The sequence below is a fragment of the Dama dama genome, chromosome 11 (genome assembly GCF_033118175.1).
Source record: "Dama dama isolate Ldn47 chromosome 11, ASM3311817v1, whole genome shotgun sequence".
NCBI lineage: Eukaryota > Metazoa > Chordata > Mammalia > Artiodactyla > Cervidae > Dama > Dama dama.
The window spans coordinates 99,202,916-99,228,024 of NC_083691.1; the positions used below are offsets into that span (position 1 = coordinate 99,202,916).

Genomic DNA, 25,109 nt, shown 5'->3' on the forward strand with positions numbered 1-25,109 from the left:
TGTAATGGGTTTTGTCGTACATTGACATGAATCAGCCATGGATTTACACGTATTCCCCATCCTGATCCCCCCTCCCACCTCCCTCTCTACCCAATCCCTCTGGGTCTTCCCAGTGCACCAGGCCCGAGCACTTGTCTCATGCATCCAACCTGGGCTGGTGATCTGTTTCACTATAGATAATATACATGTTTTGATACTGTTCTCTCGAAACATCCCACCCTCGCCTTCTCCCACAGAGTCCAAAAGTCTGTTCTGTACTTCTGTGTCTCTTTTTCTGTTTTGCATATAGGGTTATCATTACCATCTTTCTAAATTCCATATATATGTGTTAGTATGCTGTAATGTTCTTTATCTTTCTGGCTTACTTCACTCTGTATAATGGGCTCCAGTTTCATCCGTCTCATTAGAACTGATTCAAATGAATACTTTTTAACGGCTGAGTAATATTCCATGGTGTATATGTACCACAGCTTCCTTATCCATTCGTCTGCTGATGGGCATCTAGGTTGCTTCCATGTCCTGGCTATTATAAACAGTGCTGCGATGAACATTGGGGTACACGTGTCTCTTTCAGATCTGGTTTCCTCGGTGTGTATGCCCAGAAGTGGTACTGCTGGGTCATATGGCAGTTCTATTTCCAGTTTTTTAAGAAATCTCCACACTGTTCTCCATAGCAGCTGTATTAGTTTGCATTCCCACCAACAGTGTAAGAGGGTTCCCTTTTCTCCACACCCTATCCAGCATTTATTGCTTGTAGACTTTTGGATAGCAGCCATCCTGACTGGCATGTAAGCAAGGTGAAAAGACAGCCCTCAGATTGGGAGAAAATAATAGCAAACGAAGCAACAGACAAAGGACTAATCTCAAAAATATACAAGCAACTCCTGCAGCTCAATTCCAGAAAAATAAATGACCCAATCAAAAAATGGGCCAAAGAACTAAACAGACATTTCTCCAAAGAAGACATACAGATGGCTAACAAACACATAAAAAGATGTTCAACATCACTCATCATCAGAGAAAGGCATTTATTTAAAAAAAAAAACAAACAAACAATGTTCTATACAACAACAAAAGAATACACATTCTTTTCAAGTACCACAGAATATATACCAAGATAAACCATATCCCAGGCTATCAAACAGACCTCAAAAAATCTAAAAGAATTGAAACAGAGTATGTTCTCTGTCCACAATGGAAACAAATAAACATCAATAATAAAAGATAACAAAAAAGTCTCCAAAATCTTGGAAACTAAATAACATGCTTCTAAAAAAAATTCCTTGAGTCAAAGAGGAAATCTCAACAGAAATAAAAAATTCTTTCTTAAATGAAATGAAACTGAATGAAATGATATTGATTTGACAATAATTTGACAATGGCAAATTGATGATGAAATGATAATACAACATATAAAAACGTGAGGGACACAGCTTAAATGGTCTCAAGAGAGAAATTTACAGCACTAAATTCTGACATAAGATGAGCTGAAAAGTCTCAGATCAATCATCTAAAACTGGGCTTCCCTGGTGGCTCAATGGTAAAGAATCTGCCTGTCAATGCAAGAGACCTGGGTTTGATCCCTGGTCTGGGAAGACCCCACATGCCTTGGAACAACTAAGCCCGTGTAGCACAACCACTGAGCCCATGCTCTAGAGCCCAGACCCCAACTACTGAAGCCCCCGCATCCTAGAGCCTATGCTCCTCAAAAGGAAAAGTCACCACAATGAGAAATCGGTGCAGCACAACTGGAGTAAAAAGCGCTCAGAGCAATGAAGACCCAGCACAGCTTAAAAAAAAACAAAACTAAAGCTCCCAAAGAAATAATAAAAATCAAAGCAGAAATCAATTAAATTAAAAATAGGAAAAATAGAGAAAATCAATGAAATTAAAAACTGGTGTTTTAATTAGATCAATACTGACAAACCCCTAGCAATGCTAACAAAGATAAAAACAGAGTAGACACGAATTGGCTTAGTCTCATTGAGTTAGACAAGACTGTGGTCCTGAACTGACTGGACCGAGACATGGATTACTGATACCAGGAAACAAAACAGGGACTATCACTTAAAACCCTACAGACATCAAAAGAACAATGGAATACTACAGAGAACTTTAGGGTTTCCCAGGTGGTGCAGTGGTAAAGAATCCACCTGCCAATGCAGGAGACAAAAGAGACACAGGTTCAATCCCTGGGTCTGGAAGATCCCCTGGAGGAGAATATGGCAACCCACTCCAGTATTCTTATTTGGGAAATACCATGGACAGAGGAGCCTGGCAGGCTATAGTCCATGGGGTTGCAAAAGAGTTGGACAGGACTCAGCGACTAAAGGACAACTTACCACCTTACATTCCTGGACATTTATCCCAGAGAAGTGGAAATGAATGCTTACATAAAAACCTGTAAACAACTGTTCATAGCAGCTTTATTTGCAATATCCCCAAACTGGAAAAAACCCAGTTATCTTTTAATGAGTGACAAGTTAAATAACCAGCAGTACATCCATACCATGGAATACTGCTCTATAATAAAAAGAAACAAGCTATTGATAGATGCAACAACCTGAATGAACCTCAAAGAAATAATACCAATGAAAAAATTCCAATCCCAAAGGGTCATATGTGATACCATACACATACTATATATGATTCCATATACATAAATGATCTCTAAATGAGAAAATTATAGATATGGAAAACAGACTGGTGGTTGCCAGAAGTTAAGAATGTTGGAAGATAGGGTGTCTGTATGACTATAAAGGGGTACCACAAGGGAGATCTTTGTGGTGATAAACAGTTCTTATCTTGATTGTGGTGGTGGTTATACAAACCATACAAGAAATAAAATTGCATAGAATTAGCCACATACTGTGTATCTATGTAAGATTCCTGAATTTGGTACTATGCTACGATTTTATATAACCATTAGGGGAATTGGGTGAAGGGTACGTGGGATCTGTCTATATTATCTTTGCAAGCTCCTGTGACTATATCACTCCAGAATAAAAAAACTATGTCAATCAATCAATGATACAAAAAAAAGAAGGTGAAATAAGGATAATATCAGATAACAACTGAGAAAAATCTGTCACCAGAAGACTACCACTACAAGAAATGCTAAAAAGAAATTCTTTAGGAAAAAACACCAGATAGAACTTCAAATTTGGAAAGACAAAGGAAAGACAAATACTATAAATGGTATTTAAATATGTGGATTTTAAGATGCTATTTTTTCCCACTCATTTTCTTTTAAAAGACATATGAATTTTTAAAGCAATAATTATAACACTGGATTGTGAGATTTGTAATATATACAAAAATAAAATATATTTAAACAATAACGCCAAGGACAGGAGTAGAGAATAAGTGGAGCTATACTGTTGTAAGATTCTTACATTGTACATGAAGTAGTGCAAAGCTCACTTTTACCAGATTGTGACAAGTTAAGGATATAATTAAGAGAGTAACCACTGAAAATATAATGCAAAAAGGTGTACCTTAAAGTCCTATTGAAATTGAAATAAAAATAAAAATGTAACTAAATGAAATACAAAAATATTCAACATACCCAAAAGAGGGCAGAAAAGGAGGAACAGAGAGGGAAGAAAATGATGGGACAAATGGAAAACAAATAGTAAAATGGTATACCTAAATCTGGGCTTCCCTGGTAGCTCAGCTGGTAAAAAAAAACCACTTGCAATGCAGGAAACCCTGCTTCGATTTTTGGGTTGGGAAGGTCCCCTGGAGAAGGAATAGGCTATCCAATCCAGTACCCTTTGGCTTCCCTGGTTGCTCAGATGGTAAAGAATCTGCCTGCTATGTGGGAGACCTGGGTTTGATCCCCGAGTTGGGAAGATCCCCTGGAGGAGGGCATGGCAACCCACTCCAGTATTCTTGCCTGGAGAATCCCCACGGACTGAGAAGCCTGGCAAGCTACAGTCCATGGGGTCGCAAAGAGTTGGCAATGACAGAGCGACTAAGCACAGCACAGCACATACCTAAACCTAATTAAGTCAATTATTACATTAAATATGGAGAACCAAACTACAATTAAAAGACAGAGACTGGACTTCCCTGGTGGTCCAGTGGTTAAGAATCCACCTGCCAATGCAGGAAACATGAGTGTGATCCCTGGTCCAGGAAGATCCCACATGCCAGGGAGCAACTAAGCCTGAGAGTCACAACTACCAAAGCCCATGTGTCTAGATCATGTGCTCCTTCACAACAGAAGCCAGCACTGAAAAGCCTGCACACTGCAACTAGAGAGTAGCTGCTGTTCGCCACAACTAGAGAAAGCCTGTGCACGGCAACAAAGACCCAGCACATCCAAAAACAAATAAATAAATAACGAACAAACTAATGTAGGTAAACAACAAAAAGAGATTATGAGACTGAGTTAAAGGGGCACTCTTTAATGACATTACAACTGGTTTGAAAGTGAAAGAGTATAAACATGCATGCCATACAAAAATGAAGAACAAGGAAGTTGCAGTAGTTATATTAATGTTAGACAAAGCAAATGTCAAAACAAGGACTACCATCTGAGATAAAGTTGGACATTTCAAAATTATCAAAAGTTGCCAATTCATCAGTGAGATATGACAATCTTAAATGTGCAGGCATTCAGAGCTTCAAACTATATGAATAAAATTGATAAAACTAAAGGGAAAAATGGACAAATCCACTAGGGAAAAAAAATCACTAAAGATGTGAAATATCTCTATAATACTATCAAGCATCTTCACCTAATTAACATTTATGAATACCACTTAACAACTGCAAAATACACATCCCTTTCCAGCATGTATTACATGTGCAGCAAGATACACACTAGGACATAAGTCAAATGTCAATTTCAAAAGACTAATAGATGTTCTCTGAACTCAACAGAATTAAATTAGAAATCCAACAATGACAAAGAGCTATCTTTATTTATTTTTAGTTTTTTTCAAAGAACTATCTTTAAAAGCCCTAAAATATTTAAAAATTAAACAACATATTCCTTTTTAAAATATGAATTTAAGGAAAAAGATCATGAATCTAAGAAATCTAATCTAAGTATCCAAGAAAAATAGAAAAAAATATTTTAAACTGTGATTCAGCCTAAGCAATGCTTAGGGGAATACTTATAATTTCAATACTTAGGGGAGTACTTATAATTTTTCTCATACCTATATGAGAAAAAAAGAAAGGTTTAAAATTAATTATCCAAGTTTCCACCTTAAAAGTTAGAAAAAGAAATGCAAGTTAAAGTAGAAGTAAATACATAATGAAGATCAAAGCAGATACCAATGAAATGGAAAGCAAAGAACATTAAAAAAAAAAAAAATCAACAAACCCAACATTTGATTCTTTAAAAAGAGGTATGATATACCCCTAACAAGACTTTATCAAAAAAAGTGAAAGAAAACACAAATTATCAATATTGGAAATGAAAGCAGTAACATCACTACACATTCTACAGGCATTTAAAAAATTTCAAGGCAATATTTTGAACATGTTTTGCCAATATGTTAGAAAACATGCACAAAATGGACAAATTCCTTATAAAACAACTTTCCAAAACTGACATGATGAAACAAAATTTGAATAGTTTTATGTCTATTACAGAAATTGAATTTCTTATCAAACTTTTCTTACAAACTCCAGGCTCAGATAAGTTTAACCAGTGAGTTCTATCAAACATTTAAAGATGAACTAGTACCAATCATGTACAAACACCATCAGAACACAGAGGAGAAGGCAATACTTCCAAATCATTTTATGAGGCCAACATAATCCTGATACCAAAACCTAATAAGGACATTAAAAGAGAATTACAGAGTAACATCCCTCATGATCTTAAATGGAAAAATCCTTGACAAAATATGAAGAATTGCTATTTTGTTAATGTTAATGACTGAATTATAATAATTTGAAACATGAGACAAAACCTTTTTCAGCTTGTTTCTTTGTATAGGAATCCCATAGACCCTGACTCTGGCAGACTCCTCCTATTCAAAGGGTGAAAGTGAAAGTGTTAGTCGCTCAGTCATGTCTGACTCTGAGACCCCATGGACAAGGCTCCTCTGTCCATGGGATTCTCCAGGCAAGAATACTGGAGTGGGTTGCCATTCCCTTCTCCAGGGGATCTTCCTGATCCAGAGACTGAAGCTGGGTCTCCTGCATTGCAGTCGGATTCTTTACCATCTTAGCCCCAGGGAAGCCTATTCAAAGGGTATTTAGATGGTATAGGATCAGCTGTTTTAGCCCCGTGTAGGCTGTCTATGGGATCGCACAGAGTCGGACACGACTGAAGCGACTTAGCAGCAGCAGCAGCAGGATAAATAAGAAAGCAGAGCCTGAACCCTGAAGATCAAGGCCTTGCTGTTAGGATGGGTCCCCAGGTCAGTCTGAAACCCCTACATCCCCTGCTATATATCTCCTCACACATTTCCCTGCTCCCTGTTGGAGGGCAATACTCCTGGGAATTGAAAATCAACATTGTAACCAACACATTTAGAAGAAACTGGCCCATTACCACACGCAGGCCACAATAGGAAAATAGGGAGTTCTCCCTAAAACCACACAGACCTATTACCCTAATCCATAGCCTACAAAAGGGGTTTGCACATGCCAGGGCAGGAGCAAGACATCTGCAGGGTGTGAAGGGTATAACTTATATTTAGGTTTTATTTCATCTTTAAAAGAAGAAAGAATGAAATTAAGTATTACTAATATTTAATAGGTGGATTGATGATTGTAAGTCTATATAATATACATATATTGGGGGTCCATGCACAAATCTTTTTTACCCATAAGAATGTGAGACCAAAACAAACTCAGAGGAACATCCCTGGTGGTCCAGGGGCTAAGACTCTGCAATCCCAATGCAGGGGACCTGGGTTCAATCCCTGGTCAGGGAGTTAAATCCTACATGCTGCAACTCAAAGATCCTGCATGCTGTGACTATTAATAAGGCCTGGCACAGTCAAATAAATAAATATATTTAAAAAAAAAAAACCAACTCAGAGACATGTGTTTTGAGGGGATTTCAGAACTGATGCCGCCTCCTCAAAGGCTAAAGGGCAGCATGATGTTTGGGTTTTCCAGTCAGCACTTTGTATTAATACCTTCACAATGTGGGAATCCAATCTGTGACAAAATCTGTTTCAAGGTCAATTTGTTGCTCTTAAGCCCATGCAGTTGAAGCCACTCCTCAGATGAGATGAGACTCTGCTTGACTGAGTCTGTTCTAGTGTCGCTCAGCCCCTCTTGCCTCCGAGTCTGGTCCTCAGAGATGGTGGAAGATGAGCCTGGTACTTCCATCTCTGAATTAGGATCTAAGTCACAGGAACCTCCTGTAAGGGCAATTGTCAAAATCAGATTTCCTGAAAACTTGGAAACAAGCTAATATCAACTGAGGACAGGTTTAACATAAATGACAGTACAATCATTACACTGAATGCTATTTAGCACAGGTAAAAATAATACAAAATTGTATACTTGTTGGCAAAGCGATACCTAAATGCATGACTAAAAGGTATCCATAAGATTCAATATCTATATGTGCATACCCCCACTCAGAAAAACATCGAGAAAGATATATGCCAATTTTACAGTAGTTTTCTCTGTGTGGTGAATACAAGGATTCACCATCCCATGTTTCATTCTCAGGGACTTTACTTGAAAGTTGTGGCTTTCTGGCTCAAGTAACCAGAAAGTTTAAGAGATCAGCCCAACTTAAGGCAATACACAACACACTGAACTGATCCAGACCTGCCTAAATAAAGCTGGTGTACACATGGAGGGAGGAGACTGTAATACAATCTTAGCTCACTCACCACTACTTTAGGCAGGGCCTGAAAATCTGGGGAAAGAGTAGAAAGCTCTGCTTCCCTTTGTATCTAGGAATGTGTGGTGCATGTAAATGGGTTCCCTGGAACTCAACATTTTCCAACAATGGAAAAATTCCCCTTTCCCATTTTTAAAATTCTCATCCTATTTCCAGAAATAGGATTTCTGGAATACTATCCAGAAATACTATTTCCAGAAAGTATCCCTGTTATGACAAGTAAATTTAGTCAAACAGAAATCAACTGGACCCAAGCTAGGGAGGTTTTGTGAAAAGACGTTAGATGTACTATTAGCAAACGTTTATTTAACTTTGTGTATTTTCTGTGTAGTATACATTTTCCCTACAGTAACCTAATGAGTAGGTAGTACTACTATTCCCATTTTACAAATGAGGAAACCAACACAGAGACGGCTTAACTAACTTGGCCAGTTCTCACAGCTGGTGGGGGATGGGGTGGTGGGAGGTATGTGGCTTAGATTCTAACCCGGGTCTTCCATTCCAGAGTCTATGTTCTGTGGACTTTACAATAAAAAAAAAATCCAACTGCATGCAGCAACTTCCATTTGTTGGCCAGAAACTGGACTGAGCCTTTCAAAGACTATCTCACAAATCCTTCATATCGGTATCAGTTACCCACTGTTATCACCCTACTTACATTTGAGGAATTGGAACATGTTCAGGAGACATAGTCAGTAAAGCAGAAGCAGAAATCAAAGCTATTTCTTTACCACTCTGCCATGGTGATAAGTGACCTCTTCCCACATGGTCCTATGGTACAAGGCTACAGACTCCATACAACAGGACTGCTGTCCACGAGGGCTCCTGGGTCCTCACTGAAGACAGAGCACTGACCTTTATTCTCAGAGCTCAGGCTCAATAAGGGTTTTCCAGGTGGCACTAGTGGTAAAGAATCAGAGACACAGCTTCGATTCCTGGGTCAGGAAGATCCCCTGGAGGAGGGCATGGCAACCTACTCCAGTATTCTTACTTAGAGAATCCCCATGGACAGAGAAGCCTGGCGGGCTACAACCAATGGGGTCACCAAGTGTTGGAAGCAATTAAGCACACATGCACAGGCTCAATAAGCTTTTTGACTTATTTTCAAGTTTTCAAAGATAATGATTTCTGGACTTCCCTGGTTGTCCAGTGGTTAAGAATCCGCCTGCCTGTGCAGGGGTCATGGGTTCCATCCCTGGTCTTGGAAGATTCCACATGCTGCAGGGCAACTAAGTCTGTGCGCTGTTACTGAGCCTGAGCTCTGGAGCTGGTGCTCTGCAACAAGAGAAGTCATTGCAATTAGAAACACTGCAATTAGAGAGTAGCCCCCACTTGTTACAACTAGAGAAAGCCTGTGAGCAGCAGTGAAGACCCAGCACAGCTGAAAACTAACTAAATAAATAACAAATAAAGATAATGGGCGGCCATGAGTATGCTCAGGCTTCAGAAGAGGCTTGCCTCCAGCGTCCTTCGCTGTGGCAAAAAGAAGGTCTGGTTGGACCCCAATGAGACTAATGAAATCGCCAATGCTAACTCCCACCAGCAGATCCGGAAGCTGATCAAAGATGGGCTGATCATCCAGAAGCCTGTGACTGTCCATTCCAGGGCTCGATGCCGGAAAAACACCTTGGCTCGCCGGAAGGGCAGGCATATGGGTATAGGTAAGCAAAAGGGTACTGCCAATGCTCGAATGCCCGAGAAGGTAACCTGGATGAGGAGGATGAGAATTCTGCGCCGGCTGCTCAGACGATACCGTGAATCTAAGAAGATTGACCGCCACATGTATCACAGCCTGTACCTGAAGGTGAAGGGTAACATGTTCAAAAACAAGCTGATTCTCATGGAACATATCCACAAGCTGAAGGCAGACAAGGCTCGCAAGAAGTTTCCAGCGGACCAGGCTGAGGCCCGCAGGTCTAAGACCAAGGAAGCCCGCAAGCGCCGGGAAGAGCGGCTCCAGGCCAAGAAGGAGGAAATCATCAAGACTCTGTCCAAGGAGGAAGAGACCAAGAAATAAAGTTCTCCCCCTCTTCTCTGTACATAGTGGCCTCGGCAATTGCATAGATCACTCATTCAATAAAAGACAAGCCTTTATCTGTCTAAAAAAAAATAATAATAATAACAAATAAAGATAATGATTTCCATTTTAAGGTTTATGTGAATTTGTATTGTCCCTATATGTTGAATTCCAAATTTCAAACAAATGCATATTTTTATGAAGATCTTCTTTCTACTAAGGCTCAATTTGATGAGAATGTTACAATAGTAGTCAGAGAGCATCATGTAGGAGTTGGAAGATAAAGGATGAAAACTCTGTGAAGGTCCATTCTGCCATTTTAAGCAAGTGATTTCCTCCTCTCTGCACTGGTAACACATCCTGACTCCCAGGGCTCCCGCAAGGAACAAATGTGTCAATGCATGGATGAGAACTTGATATATCAGAAAGAACTATGTACAAATAAATTCCTTAAAAGTCATTACTCTTCATACTATTTGTAAGCTAATAAATGGACTTTTTAAGCTTTAAAAAAAGTTATTACCCTTTAGTAATTGTGCCTTTTTCATATACCCACTTTTATCCAAACCTCCTTTTGGAAGTCCCAAAGTTCCCTGAGCTATGAAGTTTGGAATCCTCCTCCTCCTCCTTTAGAATCAGAGAATATGAAGACAGCAACAAGGGCAGACTAATATGCTTCTACTTTCTTTTTGAGATCTGTCCAACAAAGACTGCCAGCTGAAGGACTTTTAAATTTGGCCAATGGTTCCTACAGAAACTAGAAAAAGGAAGCTCAGAATATTTTTTACTATTTCTTCATTTCCAGTTACTTTCTCTCTTTCCTGAACACACTCATCCACCTCCTGTAATCTTCTTGCAAAAGGGAGCTACATGCCTGAGGTTAAAAAAGGAGCACAGCTACACAAACTGCTTCACTAAAGCTAAACTGGATTTTGGAAGCTTAAACAAGATTTTAGAAGAGCCATGGCTTTTGCTTTTAAGCCAAATGGACATATTCTCAATTCCAAACAAAGGGCAACTGAATCCTTCAGCTAAGGTGTATGCCCCAGTCCCTTTTGCATTTGAAAGATTTTCATTTATCTTAAAAATATTATTTATTTATTTATTTGACTGCACTGGGTCTTAGTTGCCACATGCCTAGTTGCAGCATATGGGATCTAGTTCCCTGATCAAGGTTAGAATCCAGGCCCCTGCAATGGGAGTACAGAGTCCCAGCCACTGGACTACCAGGGAAGTCCCTCAAATGATCTTTTTAAATAATTTTTTTAAGTCTAATAGGCTCTGTCGGATCAGAGAACCTATAGGAGTCCTCCCAATTCACATCTTGACTTTTTTGGCTTTTTAGTGTGAGAATACCCGTATTTTTGGAAACGAAAGCTTAGAAAGCTGAACTTATCCAGAGAAAACAAGGAAGAAAGGAGAGAAAGGGCACCTCCAACAGAAGAGATCATTCTTCTCAAATGGGGTAAGACGTACTCTGGAGAAGCAAGAAAGCTTCCAAAACAAAGTTGCCAAGTGAATTGACAAAGCAATCCTTCCACACAGCCCACCTGTTTTCCTACCTCTAAGCTGGTCTCAGGTCATTCTCCTGCATGGAATCTCAGCCTTGAAGGCCCATTTCCAATCCCATCTCCCCCATTAAGCCTCTCCAGAGGCCTCATCAAACTCCTGCAGCCTCCCCTCCCCCTGAGAAAGCCCCAGTTTTTGCTTGGATATTCCACCCATATAGCCTTGGCCACTTCAGTATGTCCTCCCCAGATTGAAAGTAGATTCGATTACTACAGGGAAAAAACCACATGAATGTCCTCAGCACAGTGCCTTATATACAGAAGGTACTTTGTACAGGTGTTGAGTTGAATTAAATTGATCACTCAGAATTACTGAGAATCCTGATTGTTTCAAATAAGGCAAAGATTCGCAGTGTGGGAAATAGCTGTCTCTTTAAACAGACATTTTCCAGCTCTGACTATGTTATTATGATTAGTATTATAACTGAGTTTATCTGAGGTTATTACAATATAGAGGAATCCAGAAGTTAGAAATAACAAATTCCAGTTGAGCACTTCACTAAGTTTTAAAAGCTATCCAAGAGCCAAAGTTTTGGGAAATAGAAAAAGGTTTTCCTAAATAGAAAGAGGAAGTATAAATGGAAAAAAGAAAAAAAAAGAGAGAGAAGTGAAAGTGTGAGCTGGCAGCTGCAAGCACGCAGAAGTTTGGGGAAAATATAGAAAGTTGTTTAAACTGGCGCAGTCCAAAGCCCCCCAGCAAGGTAACTAGGGGCTCTAGGTACAGTCACCCTGGAGCTGCTGGGTCTTTGGGTACCAGGAAGCAAGAGATGTCCCATGGCCGCCCTGAGCTGAGTCCTGCAGAAGGCCTCATGCCTTAAGAGAGCAGTCCTGTATGGTTAGAGGTTGAGTGACAATGTTACTGCTCCGTTGTGTCTGACTGTGCGACCCCATGGACAGTGTAGCCTGCCAGGCTCCTCTGTCTATGGGATTCTCCAGGCAAGAATACTGGAATGGGTAGCCATTTCCTTCTCCAGGGGATCTTCCCGACCCAGGGATGGAACCCACATCTCCTACTTTGGCAGGCAGATTCTTTACTAGCTGAGTCACCTTGGGAAGCCCTCGTCCCACCGTGGCGACCACCAGTGGCTGAGCTGGTGGTATAGTGGGTGCCTGCCTCGCTTCCACTGCTCTTCTAGCAGAAAGGTGCACTCCAGAAAGCAGCCGGTCCAAACCAATACCAGGCCGCTCCTGCAACTTCGCCCTCCAGCCCTTGGTTGAGTGAGGTTTGCAGGTGGCAGAGACCACGGTGGCCACGTGGCCACGGTGGACGTGCCCCATCAACCGGGATCACAGTCTAAGTTGGCCAGCGCCATGGGCCTAGGCGGCCGCGACCCCACCAGCCAGCCTATGACCCACGAAGTGGTCCTGGAGCTACCCCCTACACCAAAACGGGGCTCCCTGTCCGCTTGTGCAGTAATGTGGGCGGCGGGAGCAGGCCGGTCTGGTGGGGTAGGCGGGGCTGAACCCAGAGAGGTGTAGGGGAGCCGGGCCTGCCTCAACGGAGCGCGCCGGCCCGCGCGCCAGGGAGGGAAGGGCCCTTCACACCTCGGGCTGGGGCTGAGGGGGCCACCACCACCACAATGCATGACTTAATTATAATTTAATTCAGTCTAAATATTTGGCACATTTCTACCTGCTTCACCTTATCACTGTCGGCCTAGAGTACAGACAAAACTTTTCCAAGCTGGGTCTCCACCGGGGCGAGCTTTACCCCCGGAATGAGGGGCGGTGCAAAGCGCTCTAGGGGTCGGGACGCGTTTCTGGGTCTGACCCTGGTATGAATTAGTTAAGTGACTCAGGGTAAGTCGCCGAGCTTTCCTCTAAGCGGGGGCCAGTCCAGCTCGTAAACTGTGGGATTCCAAGGCTTCCATCAGCAGCTTGTTGGCAACCTCGGCGCCTCAGGGTTCTGACGTGAGGGGACAGCAGTCAGCACTTACGAGGCAACCTGTCAGGTGAAAGACCAGGCGGTTTCCGTCAGCAGCCACCCTCCCCTGCTTGGGGGGCCTTCCGGCCCGGGAGGACTGGCGAGGTACGCATCTCGGTTGATAAAGAGCGACTCCAGCGGGCTAAGTGTCCGAGCCTGGCGCGAAAGGATTCCAGCCGTTCTGTTTCTCTGTGACCCGAGCGCGACCTGGGGGCCACAGCGTCGCTCCTGTCGCTCGGACACCTCCAATCACGGCGCGGCTCCCCCGTCCGGCCCCGCCCACGGAGCGCGTGTCCGCGCGGAGGCGGAGCCAGGGGCGAAGGGGCGGGGCTCCGAGGAGGCGCTGGGAGCCGGTGCTTGGGCGGGGCCCGCGGCCGGGTGTGGGGGTCCAGCTGAGACAGAGGGACCTGAAGAACTGTGAACTGTAGTCATGCAAGTTTGTAATTTTGGAGAGGGGCGGGGTAGGGGCTGCAGTTACCAAAATCCCTCCTTTCTATTGGATGTGAGTGTTCCTATAGGCATTACTTTCTCCATTTGGCTTTATTTTTAACCCTTATTTTTATTTGTAACAATGAGTAAGCAAAGAGAGCAAGACGTGGTTTTTCTTCAGTCACTCGGAAATAAAATTGTGTTTATGAAAAGAATCTTTAAATCCTTAATAAGATCCCACAGGCAAGTATTGTTTTACTTGAGATATTGTTGAGATATTGTGTCTTAGATTTTAAAATTCAAGAAGTGACCAGATTATTTTTGGCTGGTTTTTTTTGGTAAGTTTTTGGCTCGGAGATATAATAAAACATAGTTAATATTAGAACTGAATAATTCTGTCCCCAACAGAAAAGTCTACCTCATCTACAGGAGTTTATTTTTCCTATATTCTTTGAATGCCTTTATAACTTTAAAAGTACTGAAAGGTTTGCTCTCAGATCATAAATCATTACACAAAATTATTAGATTGTATACTACTGTCCCAGCAAATGACACCTGCCATTTGCACCCCCAAAACAAACAAAAACTCAGCAGTACTGAAGATTCTGTTCAGAAGGCAAGTAGCACAGTGTAATGCCCACGTTTGCCTATGCCACATTAAACCCTGCTGCCCACACCCTGCCAGGCTTGTATTCCTAGGTCGCTGTGGGTGAGGCAGAGCATATAGCATCCACTTTGCCAAACCCACTACCTCATGCTGTTAAGCTGGGCCCTCATCCTGTCCCCACCTTCATCCCATGCATTCTCCCTTCCCTGTGACACTTGTCTCTTAACATGCAAGTCACTGCAGGTGACTCTATGCTTCTGTCAATTGTGTTTATATGCCTGTAAGCATACATTCTTAGGAAACATTAATTATTTAAATTGTAGACAGAAAAGTGTGCAGAAGTTGAAATCATTTTGAAATCCTGCATTGCTGATAGGGACTTCAGTTCAGCCAGCCTTAGGGGAGTTCAACTCATTTTTGTTTGCTGAGTGGTCTGGAGTAAGAATATCTTTAGCAGAATTTCTCTGGTGCTCCAGAGAAGTTATTTGACCTTTGTGCTATTTACTTTTCAAGTTGAATGGTTTTTCTTTTCTGTTAAACAAGCCTATCACTGGCACTACTAGGCTTAAGACTCTGCGCTTCCAGTGCAGGGGGCACAGGTTCCATCCCTCAGGAAACTAGATCCCATATATCAAAACAAAATATCCTGCATGCCTCAACTAAGACCTGGTGCAGCCAAATAAATAAATATTAAAACAAAACAAAACCCTTTAGCACAGTTGCAATTTTCCATTGGACTGAACCTTTACGCTTTTGTTTTGAATTTGCGTTTAATACATATTTTGTATCCTACCTTCAACCTTAGCAATTGACATCTATAATTTCACTCCCATCCTTAAAGTAATGTGTGTGTGTGTGTGTGTCTGTGTGCATGCATGCGCGTGCATGCTCAGTCATGTCCAATTCTTTGCAAGTTCATGTTTTGTAGCTTGTGAAATTTCCAGGTGAAAATACAGGAGTGTGTTGCCATTTTCTACTCCAAGGGATCTTCCCCACCCATAGATATAACCCTCCTCTTTTACATCTCCTGCATTGGCAGGCGGATTCTTTACCACTGCGCCACCTGGGAAGTAAAGTTTAACCTGAGTTTACCATTCAGGGACCATATACTTTCAGCCTCTTTGCCCACAACTCAAATTCTCCAGCAGAGAGACAAATGTGATCCCTGCCTCTGACCACAGATGCCTCTACCCCGACACCCCCTTCACCTGAATTACCACCACGTGGGAGCCACAGCCCCCAGAACCTACAGGGCCAGCTCAAGCCCCTGTCTTCACTCGGCCCTCAGGACACTCCAGCCCCAATCATTTCTTTCCGCCTGTCCAGATTTAGAGCACCAGTTGTCAGTACCACACTCTTGGCACTATGTCCAAGTGTGACAACCCTTTACATTGTTATTTGACCTTTGTGCTGTTTACTTTTCTAGTTGAATAGTTTTTCTTTTTTCTTAAACAAGCCTATCACTGGCACTACTGGGCTTATGATCATGATCAGAATCTTCGTAGGTGAGGGGCAGGGAGGGTGATAAATGAAACAAGAGGAGGAAAAGCAATTTTCCTGAGCCCACCATAAAACCTGGAACCAGAGAAAAAGTAAAATGTTAATCCAAGGGAATTGTATATATATGTTAGGATGAGTCTGAGAGAGAATTAACACAGAAGCACTCCTGAAGAGGAAGGAGGCAATGGGGAGTGAAGCACCTGAATCAGGCAACAGTTGCTCTTGAACCTTGGATGGTGCTGTTGGTCTAGGGAGTTTGGCTGCCATGGGCTGCCTGAGACATCAGGGAAGACACAGTCCAAAGAGACATTTGTACATAGCGTGATGTTCTTCAGTTCACTCTTCTTTGTGTGGGGAGTGAATGCAGGTCTGCAGCCCTCAGTGTAACATCTTTCATGAGGAACAGAGATTTTAAGCATAACTGTTCTGCCCTTTGACAATTGCTAGGCTGAGCGCCAAAGAATTGATGCTTTTGAACTGTGGTGTTGGAGAAGACTCTTCAGAGTCCCTGCGACTGCAAGGAGATCAAACCAGTCAATCCTAAAGGAAATAACCCTGAATATTCATTGGAAGGACTGATGCTGAAGCTGAAGCTCCAATACTTTGGCCACCTGATATGAAGCACCGACTCCTTGGAAAAGACCCTGATGCTGAGAAATATTGAGGGCAGGAGGAGAAGGGAGCAACAGAGGATGAGATGGTTGGATGGCATCACCGACTCAATGAACATGTGTCTGAGAAAACTCTGGGAGGTAATGTAGAACAGGGAAGCCTGGCGTGCTGGAGTCCATGGGTCACAAAGAGTCAGACACAACTTAGCAATTGAACAACAATGTTCAGTGTTAATCAACATTTAAAAATAATAGCTAGAATTTCTTGAAATCCAAGCAATGTTCTAAGCACTATTAATATGTCACTTCATTCAATACTTACAAAAGCTCCAGGAGGAAGATACCATGATTATCCCTATTTGACAGACAAGTACACTGAGACATAAGCCCAAGCAGCTTCTCCAAAATTACTCAGCAAGTAAATGGTGGCCCAAGAATTTGAACCCAGGCAACCTGCTTCAACACCCTACCCTCTTAATTATGTGCTATGATGATCAATTATTGGCTTTAGTTTTCTCCATAAGAAATGTTCTGTCGTCTCAGTTGTACAGTGTTCATTTAGAACTGGATATTAGTGCCACAGTGAAAACCTCACTAGACTTGAATGGGCTTTTAACAGAACACATTTCAGTTTTAAATGGAATAAAACACATCCATTTTCTAATCACCCCTCCTTCCCACACTTCCTGTTAATCAACCCCTTTGCAATGCAGTGTTGCTTTTCAATAAACTAGATGCCTTTGAGTCTACAATCATATCCCAATCGCTGAATTAACACTTAGATAAATATTTTATCTAAACAAGAAGTCCCAAACACCTGAACATTTTAGATCACTCTTCAAAAATAGATATTTATACCAAAAGCTGGCAAAACCAGCACTCCTGGAATGAGACTTTGATCATATGCAAAAATCTTCAGGAATGGGTCTGAATATTGCCTTGACTGGGTCATCCTCTTCTCGTGGTTCCTAAGGATCGGAGTAGACACAGTGAACAATGGCAATGGGAAATAAGCCATTTCCTCATTTTAGGGAGTGGCTTAGTAATAAAGAATCTGCCTGCCAAGCAGGGAAGATGGGTTTGATCCTTGGGTCAGGAAGATGCTCTGGAGAAGGAAATGACAACCTACTCCAGTATCCTTGCCAGGGAAATCCTGAACAGAAGAACCTGGTAGGCTACAGTCCATGGGGTTGCAAAAGAGCTGGACATGATTTAGCAACTAAACACTGCACTACACTGCATGAACCTAAGGCAGGGTGACCGACAGGGCACAGGACTCAGGCACAAGTCTAGGGTCTCTCCTTCTAAGCTCAGGTCTCTCTTCCAGGTCCTTGCCAAGTTGGAGGGGCAAACCTGTGATACTGCTGATGTGGAGGAAGAGAGAAGAGTGTTTGCCCACCAGAAGATGTAAGTTCTGGTTTGGCTGCCCTCTTGTCCCTTTTGTGAAAGAGCTAAGTGACAGAGGGAGAAACACACGTGATGGACGTAAGCTTGGTCAGCATCCTGAAATCTGATCCAATTAGGCCAGTACTCACACTTCCCGAGGAGTGAAGAAAAGAGACCAAAGACAGGTAGAGGATAACACTGGACCACTTAGAGCAGTAAAATTGCAGTAAATTGAATTTAATAAAATATTTTTAAATCATTTTTTTTAATTGTAAACATATATACTTTTCTACCTAGCCATTCCACTTTTTGATGTCCTTGAGAATACATGAAAGTGTTTTTATAAGAGCAAAATAATAGAAATCTAGATGTCCATCAATGAAGGAGTAGTAGAAATTATGATGGGCTTCCCAGGTGGTGCTAGTGGTAAAGAACCTGTCTGCCAACTCAGAAGATGCAGGAGACACAGATTCGATCCCTGGGTTGGGAAGATCCCCTGGAGTGGGAAATGGCAACCTACTTCAGTATTCTTCCCTGGATAATTCCATGGGGAGAGGAGCCTGGCAGGCTATAGTCTATGGGGTTGCAAAGAATTAGTCACAATTGAAGTGACTTAGCATGCACACAGTGCAGAAATTATGGTATATTCTCATGGTAATATGACAGAATTACAAAGTTTAATTGTAATAATGCAAAACAATTTCCAAGGTATGTTATTGAGTTATCTTTTAAACAAGTTGCAAAACAAATGCAAACATTTTATGTACATGCACACACACAATTATATTGATGTAGTCATGTTTGCATCTACTCACAGCCCATTGGCCAGAGCAAGTCACATGGCCCCACCTCATTGGTAGGAGATGAGGAACTATGGGGAGCTCAGGCTAACCAGTGGGCAGTAGGGATTTCACTCTGCCATATAAACTAAGGCTTGGGCTTTTGGAGAACAGCAGTTAGAAAGAGTTGCAGGCAAATACACTCTGGTTTGGGCTTCTCAGGTGGTGCTGGTGGTAAAGAACCCACCTACCAATGCAAGTATAAAAAGGAAGTTTTGGAGGTATAGGAATCAGAGGTAATGGGTCAAGGGGCCCATGCACTGATTAAACACACTCACTATCTGTGTGACCTTGGTCAGGTTAATTATACTCTTTGATCATTTTTCTCAGGGATCATAAAACATTTATGCCTTCATACCTCCTGGAATGTGTACAAATGTGAAAGAAAACAAACTACCCTTCTCAAATACCATACATCAAATAACATTGTGTTTCTGAACTTGAATTCCTAGGACAGGAGTCAGATGAACATGTGTGCACGTGAATGGGCCTTTAATGGCAGCTCAGTGCCTTTGAAGAAAGGGAGTTTCAAAGGGAGGAGATGGAGGCGGGAGCCTTCTTTCTGGGCCCAGAGCAATGAGTGTGGCTGCAGAGGAGGAGCAAGCAAATCGTGAATAATGCATAAGCTTGTATTCGATACAGAGAGCCCTGAATGTACTGACCCAGAGCGCAAAGCACAGGGAAACACACGAGGAAGGAAATCAGCACCTGGAAGAGAGGGGATGCAGAGAGGTAATAAAGAAATTCGGGGAACTCTCCTGGTGCTCCAGTGGTTAAGACTCCAAGCTCCCAATGCAGGGGGTCCAGGTTCAATCCCTGGTCAAGGAACTAGATCCCACATGCCACAGCTAAAGATCCTACATGCTGCAATGAAGATCAAAAATCCCAAATCCCGCAACTAAGAACTGGCATAGCCAGATAAATAAACATTAAAAAAGAAAGAAAGAAATTTGGGGAAGGGTCTGGTCCATCTGGGTTTCTGTGGGTGTCTGTCAACCTGAGCCAACATAGACATGGAAGGATCCTGGCTTTGAACCAGAGGATGGAATGCAAACAGACTAAAGGAAGCCCCTGGCCTGACAAATAGGGTGAAGATAGCCAAATGGATGAATGCCAGCAGTGGGGGCCCGGTGAAACCAACTCTGCAGGGGCTGCACTGGACTCCAGACTCCCCAAGAAGCTCAGAATCCCTCTCACTGTGGCCAGGTCTCCCTTGGATGTAGCCAAGATGTTGGTTCAGTGAGCAAGAGAGGAAGCGAGCAGCCATGCTTGAGGCCCATTCATTGAAGAAATCTGGGATTCTCCAGGCAAGAACACTGGAGTGGGTTGGCATGCTCTCCTCCAGCGGATCTTCCCGACCCAGGAATCTAACTCATGTCTGTTATGTCTACCTGCATTGGCAGGTATGTTCTTTACCACTCGCACCACCTGGGAAGCTTTGAACTCTTTAATCAACAGAAATTATAAGAGGCTGGACGAGGTGGTCAGACAAGGCTCTCTTGGGACTCATGCAACAGGAAGGAGAGAAAACAAATAGCAGGTGTCCTTACAAGCTCCTCCAGGGGTGGGTTGGGGGTAGTGAGCTGGTTCCTTAAATGCTCTGAGGGTGGAAGGGTAGGAGCAGATCTGTGGATCCGACTGGAGGGGTGGCTTATGTGGTCTGCTCACCCCCTTGGTGTTTCTGCTTGCAGGGATCCTGGGCAGGGGGACCTCTGCTTTTGCTCCCAGCTCCTCAGAAGCTGCAGTTAGTTTGTTGACTTTTTGTATCTTGTACATAATTTGCACCAACTGCTCATGCCTGCAGTTGTTTTAAGTCCCTTATAGTTTGAGTCTACTGCTGGAGGAGATATTTGTCCAAGTGCAAGCACTGCAGCAAAGGGTTCCAGGTCCCAGCCCATCTCAAAAAAAGTTCTAATTTCTGTGAAATTTTAGATGAATGCTTTGGAAGTCCTAGATAAAGGTGAGTCACTAAATAACATTGCTATGGAATTAGGAGTGGGTAAAACCCACCCTGAGGGCACATGCCTAGGGGAAGGGACAACAGTTATGCAAATCTAGAAGTATTCAGCTTGCTGATCTTTAAGCTCTATTTCCACATTACAGAGAGTGAAACTAAATTGCTGTTGTCCGTGACATTTTATGAGTGTGATTTTTGAAAAAAAGAGAAAAAAGGAGAGAAGCAGCTCTCAACAGTGGAGAAATAGTCAAAGGAAATAGTCTTGACCTAAAAAAAGATAAAATCATGACTCTCATTCAGATATAAAAATGAACACACATGAAGATTCTATTAATGCGTCAAATGGAGAAGGCAATGGCACCCCACTCCAGTACTCTTGCCTGGAAAATCCCATGGACGGAGGAGCCTGGTAGGCTGCAGTCCATAGGGTCGCGAAGAGTCGGACACGACTGAGCGACTTCACTTTGACTTTTCACTTTCATGCATTGGAGAAGGAAATGGCAATCCACTCCCGTGTTCTTGCCTGGAGAGTCCCAGGGACGGGGGAGCCTAGTGGGCTGCCGTCTGTGGGGTCGCACAGAGTCAGACATGACTGAAGTGACTTAGCAGCAGCAGCAGCAGCAATGCGTCAAAGGGAAGAACCAGGCAGATAAGTGTTTCATAGTAAAGTTTTTAAAAATTATATGGATTAATTTTGAGTTGAGTATGCAAATAGACACAGACTGTCGTTTCCACAGGGGAGAAGAAGCTCACCTTTACCAAACAGAACAGAATTTGCATGTCTGTCAGTTACTCACACCATCTATCTGATAAGGCAGGAGGGTATGCTACAGACAACACATTATTTTCCATTGAGGGACAAAATTTTTTTCTACAACCCTATACCAAAAGATTGATGTTATATCTTTACATGAGCCAAATTAAAAATGAGGTATCTCAGGGGACTTCCCCAATGCAGGCGGCATGGGTTTGATCCCTGGTCGGAGAACTAAGATGCCACGTGCTGCACAATTTGGCCAAAAAAACAAACAAATGAGGTATCTAAGATTTGTGTATCATTGTTTTATAGTTCCAAGATTTTTCAATGAACTGGTTAATAATTAGACCCAATCTCTTGAATAGGAGAGTCTCAGGTATAGTAGATTTTCTTTCACTGGATGAAAGGACTTAAAGAAAAGTTTTAATATTTCCTAGTTTAAAAAATGCAGAAATTATCTTTTCCAGATGTTGTAACCTAACAAATGAACTTTATAGTAAGCACTGGGAGAAACTGGGTGAAAGGTACTAAGGACTTCTCTGTACTTTTTTGGAACTTTCTGTGAGTCTATAATTATTGTCCCAAAAAAGTTAAAAAGCAAAAGACCATTCAAGTATGGGCTTCCCAGGTGGCACAATAGTAAAGAATCTGACTGCCAGTGCAGGAGATGCAAGAAATGCTGGTTCTATCCTTGGGTTGAGGAAATCCCCTGGAGTAGGAAATGGCAACCCACTCCAGTACCCTTGCCTGGAGAATTCCGTGGACAGAGGAGCCTGGCGGGCTGCAAAGAGTTGGACACGACTGAGCAACTGAGTGTGCACACACACAGATTCACACACAGACACATTCAAGAGCAGCACCAAAAAAGACCCCTCTCCCCCAAAGAGGGCAGCTTCTCTTTCTGGTAGAATGATGGAAAACTGTCTTTTGGCCACAGAGAACAAGGAACAAGGGAGGTCTGTTCTGTGTATTCAAGATGAGGAATTACGTGAACCACATTTCTCTGCCCAAAGAACGCTCGGTTATTACAAAGTCAAAGTAGCCTGAGTAGGGTGAAGTGTGGAGAACTTGAACTTGGTAGTAGTAGATCTTTTTAGGAGATGGAATTCATTCATTTTCTTAGGTTTAAGGACTTTCAGTTCTCATGCGGTCAGATGTCAAAAGAATAGTGAGAATAGCACCAATGTCAATGTCAGTTTCCTGGCTTTGATAGAGTTATGTAAGATATCCACACTGGAAGGCAAGAGAAACACCGCAGGGAATTCTCAGCACTATTTTTACAACTTCCTGTGAGTCTATATAATCATTTAAAAATAAAAGTTAAAAGAATGGTGGCATATATTTCAAAGTTGATAGAGCTGACTGTATGAACTTTTACTGACAGAGGCAGAACTGTAATTCCTCTGTTGTGTTGGATCTATTGTGAAGTCAGATCACATTTGGGGTAACCATGGGCCAAGTTCAGGTTAAAAGTGTCATTCTGGGATTACTGGAGCTTTCTCTATCAGTATCTTAAGGTTCATCATTAAAAAATTAAGAAGTGGAAATTTTTTAAAAAATATCTTCAGAGAAAGATAGACCCAAGAAAGAGCTTCCTTCTGCTCAGAATGGTCAAACATCTAGTTGCCAGAGGAGAAAGAAGGGAAAAAGGCTGTGATTGTTTCTCTTCTCTTTCTGTACATATTTTCAAAGATTTGCAGGGGATTTCTTTTCACATGCTCAAAGGTAAACCTAGATGTGGGCTCAACTGTGCATGTTGCCCTTGAGAAAACCTTGGCATTGGGTGCCCCAGTGCCTTTGTCTTTGACACTGTTGTTATCACTGGGCACTCAGTATTCCTGGTCTTCATGGATGTTTTTTATGGTCAGGGAAGAGCTTTGTCAGTACAGGGGTGGGCAGTCTCTGGACATTCTTTTTAACTTCTGATGTTAACCTTTGGCTGAGTAACCAGTGGAACTTCCATGACATCCTCTTCTATCTGTCCTCCTCCTTTCCTTGTCTGTCCTTTGCCCTGGAAGCATCCCATCTCTGTTCCTACTGTGGAAACTCATAGTGAGGGATGGGGAAGGTTTTTTTTTTGCAGACTGAATGAACTAAAAAGGGTCTGTTGTCTGAATTAGAAGAAAAGTAAACAAGACCACCATTGTCTACTAACCATCATCTTTTAAAACAGAGCTTTCCTGAGGAACAGGGTATTATTTTAAGAAAGTAGCTTTTTGTAAAATGTGAAATGGCATTGTCTTATAGTCACTTGTGAAGAGTGTTTTGTGTAATGTTTTCAGCTGGTATGGGTGCCCTTGCTGTTGTCATTGGTTAGTTGCTAACTCGTGTCTGACTTTTTGTGACCCCATGCACTAGCCCGCCAGGCTTCCCTGTCCATGGAATTTTCCAGGCAAGAATAGTGGAGTGGGTTGCTATTTCCTGCTCCAGGGGATCTTCCCAATCCAGGGGTTGAACCAGTGTCTCTTGCATTGGTAGGTGGAAGAGATCAAACCTAGGCCCCCTCCATTGGGAGCACGAAATCTTAGCCACTCGACCCCCAGGAAATTCCACAGTTCTTTTTCTTTTTTGGAGGAAATAGAAAGCCAGCAGAAGGGGAGAGCACAATAAGCTTATGTCTCAAGACCTATGTCCCCTTTCCATGAGGAATCTGGGGGATTACATAAGATGAGGGCTCCCAGTCAGGAGTAGGTGAGGAGGAGTATAAGGATCTCGTATTCTTTCTGTTGCATTGTTTCAAGAACAGTCACAGGCTGGGATCAGATAGCCCAGTAATTGGGTCTGGCAGCCCTATAGCCCAGTAGTTGGGTCCATTGTCTTTTGTATTGTGTATTGTACTGTGGCTTTCTTTCAGCTAATGTTTGGAAATGCACTGGAGGGTTGAAAAGGCGCTGAACTATTTTTGACTTCTTCAGTGAAGTCAGGTTCAGAAACGAAGGATTTTCCTGTACCTTCCAGCCTTGTGTTTCTGTGGATGGGAGAAGGTTGGCCTGCTAGTGCTAGAGGGTCTCCCGTGGAGGTGTGGGTCAGCAGTGGCCCACCCTAGGGATGAGGGCACCAGCAGCAGCAGTCCTGGAAGGTGCCCCCTGATGTAAACCCACACAATTCTTTTTATGCAAGAAAATAAACAAACCCTTGGTGTGTCTTTAACAGGCTTTGTAGTCATAGATGAAAGAATGCCTTCCAGTTTTCCAAAAGGCAACTTATATGGGACATCAGAAAACTAATCTTTTCTGGTGTTTTATTTCACTTAGATAAATCTTTTTTGAGGTTTAATTTCACTTCAAATTGCATTTTTGTTGTCAATTTGGACTTTTAATAGTTAAATTCATGCAGCCAGTCACTGTGCTGTAGGCAGATAACTAATCAAGATAAGCACAGTTTTTCCTTAGGGAACTTGCACCTAAATTACCAAGTGCTCAATAAAGACTAAATATATATCAAGTGAAGGTTTATAGTGGTGCAAAATAATAATCAGCTTGATTTTCAAACAAGACGTCTTCGTAAATAAATTATAGTATATACAAACAAGCCATTTAAAACAGTTTGTAGAAGGCATATTTAATGACTTGGAAAGGTTGAAACACTATTGTAAGTGAAAACAAAAAGATCTCAATGTAAAATACTATGTATATCACCTGAAAGTGCAAGGAAGTATAGATCATTGTGGATCAGCAGAG

At 42.3% G+C, this 25,109-nt stretch overlaps 2 protein-coding genes across 3 annotated transcripts in view; one reads left to right on the plus strand and one right to left on the minus strand.

The window, feature by feature from the left end:
• Nucleotides 1–25,109, minus strand: part of VWA3B (von Willebrand factor A domain containing 3B) — a 201,442-nt gene that overhangs the window by 173,791 nt on the left and 2,542 nt on the right. Inside the window, exons 1-2 of one of the 2 annotated variants that reach the window (XM_061155966.1) lie at nt 13,357–13,562; nt 7,113–7,340 (exon numbers count right to left, since the gene is read on the minus strand). In XM_061155966.1, the coding sequence (XP_061011949.1) occupies nt 7,113–7,308 (196 nt within the window). In that variant the 5' untranslated portion in view covers nt 7,309–7,340; nt 13,357–13,562. Of the gene's footprint in view, nt 1–7,112; nt 7,341–13,356; nt 13,563–25,109 lie in introns of those variants that run through there. The other variant, XM_061155967.1, reaches the window with a different exon arrangement.
• LOC133065629 (large ribosomal subunit protein eL19-like) lies at nt 9,261–9,928 on the plus strand. Its single transcript, XM_061156331.1, has one exon. The coding sequence runs from the start codon at nt 9,261–9,263 to the stop codon at nt 9,849–9,851; it is 591 nt and encodes a 196-aa protein (XP_061012314.1). The 3' UTR covers nt 9,852–9,928.

Coding starts and splice junctions, on each gene's coding strand:
- LOC133065629 (XM_061156331.1), top strand. CDS start 9,261: ATGAGTATGCTCAGGCTTCAGAAGAGGCTTGCCTCCAGCGTCCTTCGC.